Consider the following 16,708-nt stretch of genomic DNA (forward strand, 5'->3'; position numbering starts at 1 on the left):
AAAGTGAGGAATAGCTGAAAATAGCCGCTGAAAGGGAGGAGAAGAGGTCAGACAGATGAGACGGAGGAGAGGGCTCTTCAGAAAGAGTCGTTTCACTGTCTGTGGGTTTAGCATGCGTGCCGGTATTTCAAATTCATGGGGTTTAATTAAAGCAGACTGAAAGCTTGTGTTTTCACAACATCTGCATCAAATCCTTTAGTGAACATTAGCCAATTCTCCACCGTAAGTTCAAGTTGAGGTCAGCTGCACCAGCTCTCAATGTTTATAGTGGAGTGAGTGAAGTCCCATTTGTGCTCTTGTCTCCTCTGCTCAGCACACAGGCACGGGTAATTTTCTGGATGATGACATACCCCTTTGTGCTGTTAACGGTAATAACATTCAGGATTTAACTCAATTTTCTTCAGTCAAATGCAAATCTATTGTCCCAACATGATATTGTTAAACAGACATTAAAAACTGCATATGATCTCATACATTGCAGTTCAATATTACTAGATTTTGTGTTATTTAAAAATATATTTTATATTGCATTATATTTCAGAAAAGGAAAAGTGTGGTTAAAACAAAGCTTTGGAGGGTTTATTAGCACATCATTTTACTTTAGCTGAGCCTGTGCAGGGCTAATTTACAGAGGGAATAATGGCCCTGCTCATGTGTTGTTTACCCAAGTAGAGCACCGTTTTATTCTCATGACAAATCATTTTGTCTCCCGGGGATAAAAGAGACTCGATAAAACAGACCAGCTCACAACAAGAGTTTCTGGAAAGATGGATATATATGTATGTATATATATACATACAGGCATGGGAAAAAATGTTTATCGTGATAGTCATATATAAAAGGGGGTAAAAACATTTATCTTTGCCGTAGTGAATGCAAGACTATATTAACTGAAGTGTAGTTTATTAAGTTGGTGAGTAAAATGCATTTAAATGGCACCTTTCACAGATAGAATTTACAAAGTATTTCACAACACAAGGGTTTCAAACATGAAAACAGACATAAATCAAACATAGGACTATAAAAAAATCAAGGAACAAGTATATCAATAAATATCCTCACCAACTAAAAGCTTGACGCAGCATGAAACCATGGTTGGGTGGTCCACAAATGGGATACAGCTGCCTGAAATGCTCAATCCCCTCAGATTTTGCCACCAACACTTGTTGAGTGCCACTAACAGCCCCTGGCCACATGACCTGAGCTTTCAAGAAGAAGAATATTGCTATAAAAAGTCAGGAAAGATTTTAGGAGGTTGACCACGCAAAGGTTTCAAAGTTGGTGCCATTTTCCGTGTAAACAACGAAGGAAGTTGGCACAAAATACATTCTAAAATGTATTAGTAACTAATGACAAGATAATACTAGTCGTGTGAGGTCTTCTATTTGTTCCAGTTAGTAGTCTGACTGCAATATTTTGCACAATCAGAGGACGACTGAGGGCCTGTTTTGTTAAGACCAGGAAAAAGTACCTTACGGTAATTAAAGGAGGGAAAGTAAAAAGCGTGAATAATGAATATTGATTGAAAATGAAATGGAGCCCAAGACAGAACCCTGAGGGACTCCACGGGACAGACCAGTCGTTTCTGACAAAGCTACGTTCACACTGCCGGTCTTAATGCTCAAATCTGTTTTTTTCTTTGTTTTTTTTTTTAAACCTTATTATTTATTTATTTTACTTAAACCAGATTTGAAACTCGACCAGATATGAAAGTGGCCTGGGTCAGAGTTTTTAAAAATCTGATTTGCGCCTTTCAGACCGTCCATTAAAAAATCCGACATGAGTCGCATATGGGGAAAAAAATCAAAGTTTAGCTGCAGTGTCAACGTAGCCAAACTCTAATTTTACTACTGAAAAATCAACATTTTTCTAAGAGATAAAGATGACTGCATGCTGTGTGAAAGGGTGTTTTACTTTATTGAAGAAAGCGAGTCATCATTTAACAACCACAGCACTCTGGAACTCAGTGTAGATTGAGAATAATTTCATCAAATTTGAATGAGGGTCATCTTGGGTTTGAAAGTTAGCTAGTGTTGTTGAAGACTTAATTTCTTGATTTATTCACACTTTAAGATGAAAGTTTTGTGGACTGTGATCCTGAGCCTCACATCTTTTTCTTGCATGGCAAATGCTGTTTGGAAATGGGAGAGTCTTCTTTGTCTGGGCATCCAAAACTACCGCAGCTAATGGAATGCAAGCACATGGTTTAGTTTTTAATTGGTGAAAAGTTGGGAACCATCATGATTTGTTTGAAAAGAGAATTCAAATGTAAACAGAATTTGACATGCAAAATACTATTGTGGGCTCATGTCTTTTGTTAGTTAATTACTATACATTGCTAAGAACAGGACTGAGTCATCTGAATGACTGAGGTGGCTGCTACCTAAAGGACATGCATCATATATTGTAGGCCTATTACTGTTTTTAGTCTGAACCATTCTTTGCACTTTGTTCCAAAAAAATCAAGAAGGTGACGCCAAAATGACAAATTTCAGGCTTTGATTTGTTCTGCCCTTGAGAGAAGTGATACCCTTGGACCTCGGTTTTTATTAAATAACTGGGATCCTTACCAAAGGCACCTACTTGTGATATATGAACTAAGTTTATTGGATGTGGCACGCAATTTTACTGTCTGCAAGGATGATGGATCAGATTAATCACACCTCATTAAATTTCAACTTTCTTTCCGTTTATACTTTGTGGAGTTTCTGATTTTTTTATGGTGTTTTGCTACTCAAAGATTTTAATTTTGTTAATAATATAAGCATGTTTAAGATGTCCATATATTTCTTCATGGTTAACTACTCTTAAGAGGACTTTTTCTTTTGGTTTATTCACTTATAACCAAACAAATGCATTTCACATTAATATCTCTACTTAACTTTGTAACAATGAATTTATGTAAATCTCTGTTTTCCAATTACACCCATGAATAGTCTCAACATACAAGAATACAAAGCTCCTTGAATTTATTTACACTAGATTAGCTCATTTATTTAAAGTCATGAGTTGGTGATTAATGGGAAGTGTAAAAGCTTCCCCGAAGAGAGATTGGATTCATGTTGCTCGATAAACACACTTCCCCTTTATCAGCATGTTCTATTTGGTGAAGTTACACATCCTCTCTGAACACTTAGGTCTAATAAAGATGAAGAGATTAAGTTAAAATTCAACACAGCAGCTGCCTGTAATTGTTCTCTAGAATTAAGAAGTTTTATCTACGTAAACACCTTAAAGAAGGCAGTGAATGTTACTTTTTGCACAAGCTCGGTCATGTTTTCTTCAGGTGTCCCCCTCAGCAGGATTGTGGACTGACACTGGACACAGCCGGAGCTCTTTTACACCTCTTTTCTCTGCCGTTGTCTCTTTCAGGTACATCACCCAGCAGGGCCATAAACTGGAGACGGGGGCACCTCGCCCCCCCGCTACCGTCACCAATGCCGTTTCATGGCGGTCAGAGGGCATCAAGTACAGAAAGAATGAAGTCTTCATGGACGTCATAGAGTCTGTAAATCTCCTGGTGAGGGCAACACGTGCACGATCAAAGTTCAAATCATAGAAGATAACAACAGCGAGAAGACAGCACAGCCAGCAAAAGCTTTCAAGCCAGTGTTCCCATAATGCCAATACACGGGAAAAGCTGAAATATGTTGCTTTATTCATTATTAAGAAAAACTATACAGACCTTTTGGAATTAACTGGGTTTCTGCATTATTTTTCCATGAAAGCTGATCTGTTCTTCATCTAAAAAACTTTGCTTGGTTTTGACGCAGTACTACCTAAACCACAATATTTTGAGGTTAACCCAACACTGGGTCAAAAGGAAACATGATTGCAACAAAAAGAGGTTTCTTTGGTGTGCTAATAAACTGTCTGGAACAGTGAGGTATCCTACGATGTCAGCGTTAACCCTGTAGAGCCACGACTGCCTGCATGTAATCATTTTATATAATACTAATTTCAATGTCCATCCAAAATTAGTATTCATTCACGGCAACAAAAAAAGGACAGTCAGACAACTCTCGCAGTAAGTTTAATACACTTTATTGTAACACATATTTTAGGCGTTTAGGCTCCATTCAAGCAAAGTTTATCAGGCTTGCACATAAATACAGGGGTGAAGGACCCGCCTTTTTGTATCGCGGCCCACAGGTGGAAGCCGGGGTGGAGGTGGGATTGACAGCAAGCTAGGTTGAGACATCTGAAGGCATCTAATGGCGCTTTTCCACTAGTACCTACTCGGCTCTACTCGTTTCAGCTCGGAAATCGGGTGGGGGGGTTCATGCGATTCCTGAATGATCTGGATCGAGTGGAATTGATCAGATTTTTTTTTTTTTTTTTTCATTTTTATTTCACTAACTTACATTTTTCATTTATTTCATGAATATCGGTAAGTTTTAACATTAACAGGCCAGTTTCATGTCGGCTGGGGAGTAGACGTAAACTTCAACCTGGAGTAGCAGTTGTGGCTAGTGAGCTGATGTCAGTGTTGCTAACTTTTCGCACTTTTCCACTAGTACCTACTCGGCTCTACTCATCTCAGCTCGGCTCGACTCAACTTGGCCCGGTTTCTTTTCCATAACAATTCAGCATCTGGAGAAGTAGGCGGGTTGGAGCGAAGCTGCTGAGACGTATTTGATTGTGTGATCTAAACGAAGAAGACAACAACATTAAAGATGTAGAACCTGGAGGAGATGATAGATGTGCTGCTGGGTCTGTGGCTTGTGTTCCATATCAAGTTAAAAAATGAGAGTGAGAGAAACTTCAAGCAGCAACGCTTTTATTTTTTTTTAGTTCGTCTCGGCGCTGCTGAAAAGTCCGTTGGTAGCCGCGAGCAGCTATGAAGTGACAGAGCTGCTGGTAGATCTGGTCGTTCCTTATCGCCCGTCTAGATCCCTTCTTAATTCTCTCCTCAGCCACCAGGTTTATGAACATCTGCACCTCAGAGTTGGATCATGAAACAGACTTCTGCTGCCGTTGCCTGTTAAATAAAATGAACAAGACGCCGCCGTCAGAGTCGCTCTTTCGCTCATTTCCGCCCCCTGACTCAGACGTCTGACTCCAACCCCCCTGATCAATCGGTGGCGTGTAGTGTGATGACGTCGGATGCAGCTCGACTCGCTTAGACGCTTAGAACCTCTTCAGAGTAGAAACAGAAAAAGTATCTACTCGGCACGGTTAGACCCCTAGTGGGAAGCCCAAAACCGAGTGGAGGCGAGCCGAGCCAGGCTGAGTAGGTACTGGTGGAAAAGTGCCATGAGAATGCACACTTCTTGCTCCTTAAATAGGTCAAGGAACAAATTGAGTAATTGGAACAAATTCAGAAGAGTGAATAAGCAGGTGCACTGCAGAGATTGCCTGCCTGAAATAACTCCCAGGGTCTCATCATATTGAATCCTGTTCATATTTAAGTAGCACTGTGTGAGATTGTAGGTTAAAATATCCCAAAATAACCCGAGACGGAAAGAGAGTGAGGAAATAAGTGCAGTCATGTCCAAAAAATGATGATTCTGTTTGGCTGTTGAGATATCTACAGAGTTAGCGTGCTAAATTACTGGTTTAGTACCAGTCTCTGCCATGTGTGGTGTTAGCGAGCAACATAGCAGCCTCAGAACAACATGATGATGCCAAGAGGTCGCACGGTATGTGGGCGTACGTGAAAAGAAAAGTGCAAATGAGAAAAGTGGTTGCAATCTTGCTTAGAGATTTTGACTTCTTGGTTACAGACTCTGTGTTTTTGGCTCTATAGATTTCCGGTGAATTGACGTCCTGGCACAGACGTTTCGTACGCGAGTGGTGGAGCTTATACTGACCCCTCTCTGATTGGAGTCTGGAGTTTGAATTAAATTTTTGGCTTCACATTACACATTGCTCCTTTTTTAAAGTGTTTAAAAGGGAGGGTAAGTGCTTATTTCATCTCCAGCATTTGCTCAAGCACTTAGTCTGGATTGTGCTGGAATCATAATTATTGACGTGCACTGGTGCTTCAAGGCCACATTAAGTTACAGAGACTGGCGGCTGTGAGAGCCAGGAAATGTCACTGCTCCTGACTGATCATCTGATGGACCCTCCTCCACCGGCAAATGCATTGAACTATGATACCTGCAAGTATAATAAAGCCTTTGGCAAGTCGGAGCTCATACCTTTACCCCATAGAGATGCTGTGGGAGGAGCTAAACAGAGCTGCTCACAGAGAGGGATCAGTTTCTTGTGCCGTCAACTGAAGCATATTGTGTTTGTCTAATATTGTGGCTTTAATGAAGATCAGATCACACTTTATGGAAAATTGACGTAGAAACACGGTAAATAACACCATATGTTTCATACTTGAAAGGGATAACATTGAGAAAAAGACAAAAAAAATGTGAAACAAAACACGCTGCTTTTCATTTCAAGATCTGTTTTATACCTTCTAATCATCATCCTCCCTTCTATATTAGCTGAAAGTTGTCCCAGCTTTAAAAGTGTGTTCATGCATGTGAGAGTTAAAATAATCTGTGTCAAAGCCCCGGTTTGTTTTGACTCCTCCACAGTTTTCCTCTTTCCTTGAATTGAACTGCTGAGGAAACGCTCACTATTGTCACAAGTCCTCCGTTCTGTTTCATTGTGACATTTGTTTGTATTTTATTCTTGAAACCGCGGCCCAATTTTCAAAGACTAGTCACAACTCTGAACGTTTCTCATCGAATCAGATGACGTTTCAGCTTTTAACCGTCACGTTCTACTTACAGTATCGTGTTGTAATGGCTGAAAACAAGTTTGAAATCACTGGTCCCGCCCGAGGCGTGAGCAGACAACTGTACTGCAGTGTGATGTTGGAGTGTGGAGTTATTAGGCCACACAGCAGAACTCATGTGGGGTAATTATGTAATTTCTTGGAAGTCTAAAATATCCTGCAGTTAAAGAAAGAAGACATGAACATGCAGCCTTTTTTAAAGGCTGAAGTGAAGGAATGAACATCTCAGGGCCAGTTCAGCACGCACCTGCAGGTTTGTATCAGTTAAGAGGAAACTAACGAGGCGGAGATATTTAACCACTGCTTTAAAGCTGCAGTCGCCACTTCCTTTCAAAAGCACAGAGTTTTCTTGAAAAAAAAACAACTCAAAAGTCACATTCTTCATTATCTAACAGCCTTAATAATAATAATAATAATAATAATAATAATAATAATAATAATAATAATAATAATAATAATAATAATAATAATAATAATAATAATAACAATAAAAATAAACTTTATTTATATAGCACCTTTCATACGAAAGTCGCAGCTCAAGATGCTTTACAGTAACAGTACAAATAAGAAACAACAGCAAATAAAACAAAAAACACAAATATTGAAGTGCAGTGATATAAAACATAACCCTGACAAAATTCAGTTCCAAATTCCTCCACAGAACAACTACTAAGATAGGATAATATAAAAAGGAATATAAAAATTGAATATATGAATATAAAAAGGTAATAATGCTGCACGAGTCGTAGGCATATGAAAAATAAAAAGATAAAAATATCAACAAATAAGAGTACAAGATAAAAATGATCATATAAAAACATTTAAAAGTATAAAAGTAATGCAGACTGTGTATTAATGCTCCTTAATACACAGAGACCTTCAGCTGTGTGCCGTTGTCTGCCTGCGTTTGATCACTGGTTGATGTGTTTGTTCTTCTCATTAGCACGATTCATCACAACGATGGTTTTGTGTTGTGTCTCCAGGTGAGCGCCACCGGCAGCGTCCTGCGCAGCGAAATAGTGGGCAGCATCAAGCTCAAAGTGGTTTTATCGGGGATGCCGGAGCTGAGACTGGGCCTCAATGACAAAGTGTTGTTCGAGATCACAGGCAGTAAGTACCGCGGGGATTCACAGCCCACATCCACTCACGGTTATGACATGGAGCGCTGCAGTAGCCGGGGGGCGACAGCAAGCCCATTCATCTCCATGCAACACTTTGACCACGCTCAGTGCAGTTGACAGGAGGAGTTTTGCACGTCAGTGGAAAAGTCTCTGAGTAATTTGGCCACTGCTTCAGTTATGTACCGTAGCGCTCCGGATTACGGGATGTGGTGCAGAGGCCTCGGAAATTCACGTATCAGATACGATACATCCGGCGTCGTGGGATTAGGATTCAGTCGCCGTTATGATGATGCTTTTGTTCTCATCAAGATGTGGACGTCTATCTGGATTTTAATTACTGTAAAGTATCTGAAACTTTAGTCTGATATAATAACTCTGTTTAATCTCATAATGACATATGTGTCATATTTCATTTAGGCATTTCTTAGACCTCTGGACCGCCCACAATATGAAAAACAATGACTACGTTTACATGCAGTCAAAATTTGGGTTATTGCTAATATTCCGGTTACTGAAACATTAGGAATATTCCGTTTACATGCCTGAGGAAACAGGGTTATCCCTGTATACATGGTGATTAATCATTTGGGATATCTCGATCAAAACAGCGACGCGCAGAGAACGTCATGACGCAATTCCCGTCATTTCCGCTTCTTCTTCCTGTATCCAAATTCAAAACAAATGCTGCTTCGCGCAACTTTTCCCTCACCTTCTTGTAAATCTCGCTATCCCGGTACTTTCTACCGTCTACAAATGCCAAAATGTTCATATTCTTCATTACATTAATGAAGTGATTAGTCTCCTCCTCACTCCAAAAGTGTGGCGTGGTCTTGCGTTTCTCCATATTTATAAGAACTTCCTGGACTCAAAAGACCAAGATTCCTTGAAAAGAGCATGCGCAGAAAACAAATTCATGTTCCGTTTGATCGGGATATTCCGTTTGGCGTTTACACGACCGAATATTCGGGTTATAAAAGGAGTAATATATTCGGGTTTTTAAAAACCCGAATATGAACAAATTCGGGTTTTTCAAAGGGGTTATTGGTGTTTACATGGCCGTGCAAAACCGGGTTATTGCTAATATTCAGGTTTTAAAAGGGTTATTGACTGCATATAAACGCAATCAGTGTTTTCCCAAAAGGTTTTATAGTATATAAAAGAAATACATTTAAATAAATATATAAGTACAAACAAATATTATGGAGGAACTGTTAAAGAAAAAATACAGGTTTTTTTTTTTTTTTTTAATTGGCAAATATGAGTTTGGCAAAGTGATTTCCTGCCAAATCCAGTGGTGCACTTGAATACCACAGACTTACTTCATCATATATCTGTTTAATTGTCCTAATAATATTACTGTGACACTAAGATTGATGCGCTGAGCAGGCGGTGACACCCTGCTGTGTTTAACTGACACGACATGATCTCAAGCTGCCGAGACTCTGCAAAACCTGACAGAGATCCGACAAACCGTCCCCAGCATTTTGAATGAAAACATTCCACGTTTACTTTAAATTGCCGTCATTACGGTGAAAAGGTTTGGTGCTCGCTGGCAGAGCTGCCGGCTGCTCCCTCTCACCTTGAACTCACCCTCATGCTTTAACTTCCTCTTTCTGTCTGAATCCCTCGTGCAGCTCTCATCCTTCCTCTACCTCCTCCTCCACGCCAACACATTTCTCCATCAGTGTTTCCCACCGCTACATCTTCCCTCTCCTTTCCCCAAGCATCCTCCTTCTCCATCTCTCCTTATTCCTCTCATTAGCCTACATTTCCTCCAACCTCCCCTCCCAACAACCAACTGTTCCTGAGTGAAGGGGAAAGGCTCCATCACTGTCTCGCCTCTCTTCCCCCGAGTTAATCCTCACCCCAGGCTACAGTCCTGCAGATGAAAGGTGAGGGCCTGTGACTGCTCTGTTTGCAGCCGCCAGCCCCCCTGATGGGTGTAGCATTGTGGGAAATAACATATTCCCAGAAATGCTGATCACACATAACGATCAACAAACACGCCAGCAGATGCAAACACACACTCACTCACATTGCATATTAATGCAAATATTAAAATCTCTCTCATCTTCAGCAGTTTACTTTCTTTTTTTTTTTTTTTTCACATAGCATTTCCCAGTAATTTGAAATTATTATACTTGCACGGTTGGTACTTTTATCCCAGCTGGATGCAGCTCAAGTGCGAGAGGGAATATAAATCATTTAATGCTGCCCTCCACTGGCAGAAGGTCAGAACTGTCACGACAGGAAACTGGTGTAAATAACGTTCATATTATTCACTCCTTCAAATCTGCAACATTCATCACAACTGATCCCTCAAAGGTAATTCAAGGCAGAATTACAAACATCATATATTTGTTATTAGCAACTCTTGATAGTTGTTTGCTGCTGGATGAGATCAAATAAAAGTCTTAACAATTTGATTGTCCGTGAACATGACGGACAGAAACCTGCAGGCCCGTCATTGTCTCTCTTATTCCTCATCCAACATAGAATATTACAGATAAGTGACATTTTAAAATACGTTTCATGATTAAATCTACTTATATATGTTGTTTATAATCATGTATGTTGTTTATAATCACATTAAGCAAAGCAAAGCATCAACTGTTCACATTAAAGAAGATTAAATGGTCCATTAGGCAATATAAAGAACTGCAAGGTGCTCTGGAAATCTACCAAAGGTCATCTCAAACGGGATTCTTGTGTCGGAGAGAGCAGATTAGGTGTTAGCTTTCTGCTGCTGTGCTCTAACGCCATCAAAGGGGGGTGGGAGTGTCCTTAAAGGTGAACCGCAGGGGGCCTCTGCAGCGTCTTCAATCCACTTCTGACACGAACATGCACACGTGTCGCCTCCTCCGGCCCCCGAGATCCGCGCCATGATGCAGAAGAGCGTTCCACATGACCTTTCCCTCCCGTCTCCTATTCATCCCGTGTTTGTGTATGCGCGTTACTTAATTAAGTTGAGCCCGCGAGTGCAAACATGACCGAAATCAATAGCGGAACAAGAAAGTTTTCCGCGTCTACAAAGCCCGGGCTCGCAGAAAAAAGCCCTGCACGTACGTAAACTCCAGGGAACAATGAACAAAAAAAGCTGCATACACAAATAAGCACACGCCCGTCCACACATCCCTCTTGACAGTTGCGGGGTTGCATTCAGAGCAGGTAAAGCCAGCTTGAGCTGCCTGAGTGGGAGGATTCAGCAGAGGACCCACAGGCCCAACGTCGTTAGAGTCATTTTTCACCGCTCGGCCGCTCTGGATCAGCCACGGTTGGGGCCAACGCTGGGCTTCAACCCGCAAACTACTAATACAGCCGCTGAGGAAGTTGTGTTTACAACAATCGTGCTGCTTGAAGCAAGAGCGGAAGCCCGTCCCAGCTGTTATTGTTCATAATCTCTTAGACAAATCTAATGGTGGCGTTTGGATTTAATTGATCGTTAACTTTGTTTCGCGGGCGTTAGCGCGGGTGGGACTGTAAGCTGATTGGGCTCCAGCGGGGGAGAAGATGATGGCAGCAGGTTTTGAGGGGCAAATTATGTGCATGCTCGTGTGTTTGGCAGCAAAGTAATTGCTCCATAGGGGAGAAGAGGAGAAGAGGAGGGGGGGATGGATGTGGGAGCGTACTGCAGGTACGGCGCATGTGAGGGTGTGAGACTGAGTGAGTGAGTGAATTGTTTTCCAGTGATTATTGCCTTGACCTTGATTTCCCCCAAGGCTGCTCTCAATCTCTGCTCGTGTGTGTGTGTGTGTGTGTGTGTGTGTGTTTTTGTGCGCGCGCCAGGAGAGAAGAGCAAGACGGTGGAGCTGGAGGACGTGAAGTTTCATCAGTGCGTCCGTCTGTCACGCTTCGAGAACGACCGCACCATCTCCTTCATCCCCCCCGACGGCGAGAGCGAGCTCATGTCGTACCGCCTCAACACAACGGTGAGTGGGACGCGCGGATCTGGCCTGCGAGGGAGCGGACGCACATCTGCACCTCCTGCACATCTGCACCTCCTGCACAGCTAAGCTCCGGGAAAACAGCACCCTCACAACCTCACTTGGTTATCCTTAAATATTTGTATCCTTTTCTACTTTCCACACAATATACTTAGTTCATAATCTGTTATCCTTTCTTATACTGTAGGCCTGTGTTGAAAAAATCAATTTTCCAATTCTAAATCGATTCTCGTATTAATTCCTAAAAATCGATTTGTATGTCTAAAGATCGATTTATTTATTTTCATCATTACATTACAACTTTTGGTATTTTTGTGTTTTTGCCCAAAAAAACTAATTCTCAAAAATTTAAAACCCGAAAAAGACCGAAAATGGAAAAAATAAAAGCGGAATCTGGGAAAGAATAAAACTGATTTCATCCGTCTCTGTTTCCTCCCTGGATCTGTTTGGTAATTCTGACCCACACGATGTTTCTGAAAGCAGTTCTATCAGCATTCTGGGAGCTGATTGGTCCTTACAGCATCATCAGCTGCCAATACTTGCTGTTGAATCTCAATATAATACTAGTATTAATATGTTGCATAACTGCTAACACGTGAGTTTCCCCATTGAGGGAGTAATAAAGGACTATCTTATCTTATCTTATCTTATCTCTTACACAGTCATATCATTCATGCAACAGCTCAAAAAACAGTTTTAATAACACTAACCGAAATCGATATCGGAATCAAATCGAATCGGATTGAACCAAATCTTGATAATCCGAATCGAATCGATTCTTGACATTTGAATGGATCCCCAGCCCTGCTTTCTTATTTTTGTACCAGTGGGTGAGAAGCAGACTAGTTGCCTCTCCATCACGGGGCATATTATATTCGTTTCTCCAGTCAGCTGCTGTCCGTCACAGAGTGCGATGCACGACCTCCTGATTCCAGTGTCACCACATCTGTCATGAATCTCTTGACGAGGATCCCATCGTAGACCTGAAGCCTGTTTCCTGGGAGAAAGAGACTCGTCAGTGTGAACACAGCTGTATCATTGCACACTGCGTTTCGGTCCACCAACCACGGCGTCGGAGGGCCCTCACACACCCTCACGCACCCTCACACACCCACACACACCCACACGCACCCTCACACACCCTCACACACCCTCACACACCCTCACACACCCTCACACACCCTCACACACCCTCACACACCCTCACGCACCCTCACGCACCCTCACGCACCCTCACGCACCCTCACACACCCTCACGCACCCTCACGCACCCTCACACACCCTCACACACCCTCACACACCCTCACACACCCTCACACACCCTCACACACACTCACATACCCTCACACACCCTCACACACCCTCACACACCCTCACACACCCTCACACACCCTCACACACCCTCACACACCCTCACACACCCTCACACACCCTCACACACCCTCACGCACCCTCACGCACCCTCACGCACCCTCACGCACCCTCACACACCCTCACACACCCTCACACACCCTCACACACCCTCACGCTTAGACGATAAAGGGTTGTAACTCCATAACGCTGTCAGCCGAGATCAAACTCCAGTATAAGCAGCAACGTCATTAAAGAACACTAGACGGGAAAGGAAATACATTTTCAGTTCATGTCTTGTAAAACTCATTATTTGTCCTGATTTTGACCAATCTGTGTTTTATTTCTCCCTTTATATACTTATATTTGATATAATTGATCCATGTGTGGTCATAAACGTACAGTACGTCTGCGGGGGCAGGAGATCTGTTCCACCGTGATAATAATCAATAATCATAAGTCACAGGACTGTGATGGATCACGGATTATTCCTGGACCGCCTGGGTGACTGATCGTGTCATAAACGCTTCGATTAGGGTGGTCACAGAATGTCGGCATGGTCACGCGAGGATATTGAACAGAGTAAAACATGGAGCATGTCCACAAACGTGAGACATCATTGTACCAGAGACACCGATGGGAGGAAAGCCTCAGGAACTTACTCTGATTTACTGAGGATAGGATTTAAGGAAAAAAACATTAGCCGTCTGATTTTAATTTAGAAAAAGCCTTGAGCTTTATTCATGAATTCATGTAATTAAAGCAGGTATCTTTATTGTACTCTTGTTTTGTCTAATTGTACTTTTAAATTTTTTTTTGTTATTGTTGAATGAATGAATGAATATTTAATTTTAAGAGAAAACAAATTCTATGATGTGAAAGTGTAAATCAGGAAACATTCCTGACATGTCTTTTAAAAAAACTTTTAAAATGACTTTATTGTGTTTTAAGATGATTTAACAGTTTACCTGTTGATTGGTGCTCCTCGTTTTTACATAAAAATGGGAAGAAGTTTAACATTTCCTCCTTTTTTTTTTCTATTTTAATCTTTGGGATTAAAATATAATCCAGGACATGACATGAACCGTGAGGTGCATGATCCGTTACAGCCCGAATAACTAGGTTTTTTAAAATGACCAGAAGTTTCTCAACAGTCTAAGATGTTAAGGGTGATAAAACAGTTTTTTTTATTCTTGTTTATAACTTAAATCATGTTTTCGCGGTCTTTTCAAGGTGTATTTGTGACCTACTTCAACCTGTTTTCACCTGGCTGCTCTCTGCCAACCGACTGAGGCCAGCAAAGGAATGAAAAAAGCTCCAGAACCCACTCGCCGGTCTCTGTCCAGCTTTAGTCCAACATCCTGCTGGTCCTTTAAACCAGAACATAACACAACATAATAATACGGCAGGATGAAATGTCCTCTGTGTAAAGCTCCTCTTTTTACAAGCCCAGCACCTTCTCTTCTCACTTGGCTGCCCTGTCACGGCGGTGATGTGAGTCCACAACTCTGACCTTGTCCACTCTGTCTCCTGTTGTGTCTCTGACAGGTGAAACCTCTCATATGGATCGAGAGTGTGATTGAAAAGTTCTCTCACAGTCGCGTGGAGATCAAAGTGAAGGTTAGAATGAGCGAAACACAAAAATAAACATACGAAACAATGTCCTGCTGCCCTTACCTCCTCTTCCCCGGTCCCTCCTTGCAAGCACTTTTAAGTATTTATTACACCTGCATCTCAAGTGGATTGCTGTTTACCATCCGTTTGATGCCTTATCGCTCACACGGACGAGTGCAAACTACCCTGTGCAGAATGATTCATTTAAATGCGTGTCTTGCTGCCCTTTTCCCAGTGTAAAAGTCTTGAGTCACATCTGAACTCTGTCCCGTTCTTCAGGCCCGGAGTCAGTTTAAGAGTCGCTCCACTGCCAACAACGTGGCCATCCTGGTGCCGGTGCCCAGCGACGCCGACTCGCCCAAGTTCAAGACGAGCACGGGCAGCGCCAAGTGGGTGCCGGAGAAGAGCGTGGTGCAGTGGAACATCAAATCCTTCCCCGTGAGTGCGGCACAGCAGCAGACGAGGAGCGTTCAGACCATGGATGTATTATAGAGCTGGATGGGACATTGAAAATGGCCGCCCATTCATTTCAATGCATTTTGCTCAGCCAGTGCATACGCCGAAAAAATCTCTGACTTCCGGGTTTACTTCCGCATACACGGGCCCATAGAGCATGCTCAGTTGAGTCACCTCCCATGATGCTCTGGGGCAATGACGCGAATATTAATATAATATGTATTAATATAATATATTAATTAATGTATATTATTACATGTATAGTATTATATATATTATTAATGTATTAATATAATATAATTATATAATATATATTAATATAAAACATCCGTGGAATGCACGGACACAGCTGTGACGTCAGCCGTGACGTCACGCCCAGAAAGAGACTTTTCTTTGACTTTTCTGGCCGTTATAAAACATTTTTGACGGATATAAAGTCCATGACTTAAAAATATAGAATACAAAGATTAGTAATTGCCGGTGATTACAGCTGGAGGTGTCCTGTGAACAGTTTTAGAGGCTTCTCTTTTACTATTGCGGTCTATGGGAAAAAAGCTTTTTGGGCCCCATGGGATTTTTTGTTGCAGTACCGCGGCTGGCCACTGGAAAAAATCGGCGTGCCTTCTGAGTGCGAGACCCGGGGGCCTGATACAGACACCAAAATCCATCCAGATGTTGCTTTGCTGCCATGTTCTATAGTTCTATTACCATCCTAACCATGGTCGGATTAAATCATTTAAACTATTTTGATCAAATGTTCCAGATCAAATAGGGATAAGTGCAAATTCTGTATTTTATAGCTTTTTTTCCCCCCCTGATGGGTTTTAAAGCAGAGCAGTGTCACTGTGATACACATCTACATGAGCTTTAAAAGCCTAATGTGATAAAATGGACTCATTTTGTGAAAAATGTTAATCAGCAAGCATTAATCACATTGTCATTGACCTCCCATCCCACGTAAACACACACAATCACTACTCTCAGGGTTAAAACCAAACTCTGAAGGCTGTTCAAAGAGAAATCGGACTAAAAACTAAAACATTACACAGTCATTCGGTGTCAGTTCCTTTAAAAGTGTCTGACAACTAGGGATGGGCGGTATGGACTAAAAAATGTATCACGATAATTTCTGGCATTTATCCCGATAACGATAAAAATGATGATAAAAAAAATACCAATTCAACTCCACCTTTTCAACTATAAATCTATCTTTCTCTCAGATCCGCCATGTTTGTTACACAAAAACATCATCTATGGGAATTTATCTTCCTTTCTTTCTGGCTCATTTCTTTCTTTCTTTCTTTCTTTCTTTCTTTCTTTCTTTCTTTCTTTCTTTCTTTCTTTCTTTCTTTCTTTCTTTCTTTCTTTCTTTCTTTCTTTCTTTCTTTCTTTCTTTCTTTCTTTCTTCCTTTCTTTCAGGCTCATTTCCTTCCTTCCTTCCTTCCTTCTTTCCTCCTGCTCTCCTTCCTTCCTTCCTTCCTTCCTTC

At 41.6% G+C, this 16,708-nt stretch overlaps 1 protein-coding gene across 1 annotated transcript in view; it reads left to right on the plus strand.

Annotated features, from left to right (window-relative positions):
* Positions 1–16,708, plus strand: part of ap1m3 (adaptor related protein complex 1 subunit mu 3) — a 59,347-nt gene that overhangs the window by 30,373 nt on the left and 12,266 nt on the right. Inside the window, exons 5-9 of the mRNA XM_061738678.1 lie at positions 3,373–3,520; positions 7,720–7,846; positions 11,644–11,786; positions 14,700–14,771; positions 15,045–15,203. Of these exons, the coding sequence (XP_061594662.1) occupies positions 3,373–3,520; positions 7,720–7,846; positions 11,644–11,786; positions 14,700–14,771; positions 15,045–15,203 (649 nt within the window). The remainder of the gene's footprint in view (positions 1–3,372; positions 3,521–7,719; positions 7,847–11,643; positions 11,787–14,699; positions 14,772–15,044; positions 15,204–16,708) is intronic.

The sequence above is a fragment of the Cololabis saira genome, chromosome 13 (genome assembly GCF_033807715.1).
Source record: "Cololabis saira isolate AMF1-May2022 chromosome 13, fColSai1.1, whole genome shotgun sequence".
Lineage (NCBI taxonomy): Eukaryota > Metazoa > Chordata > Actinopteri > Beloniformes > Belonidae > Cololabis > Cololabis saira.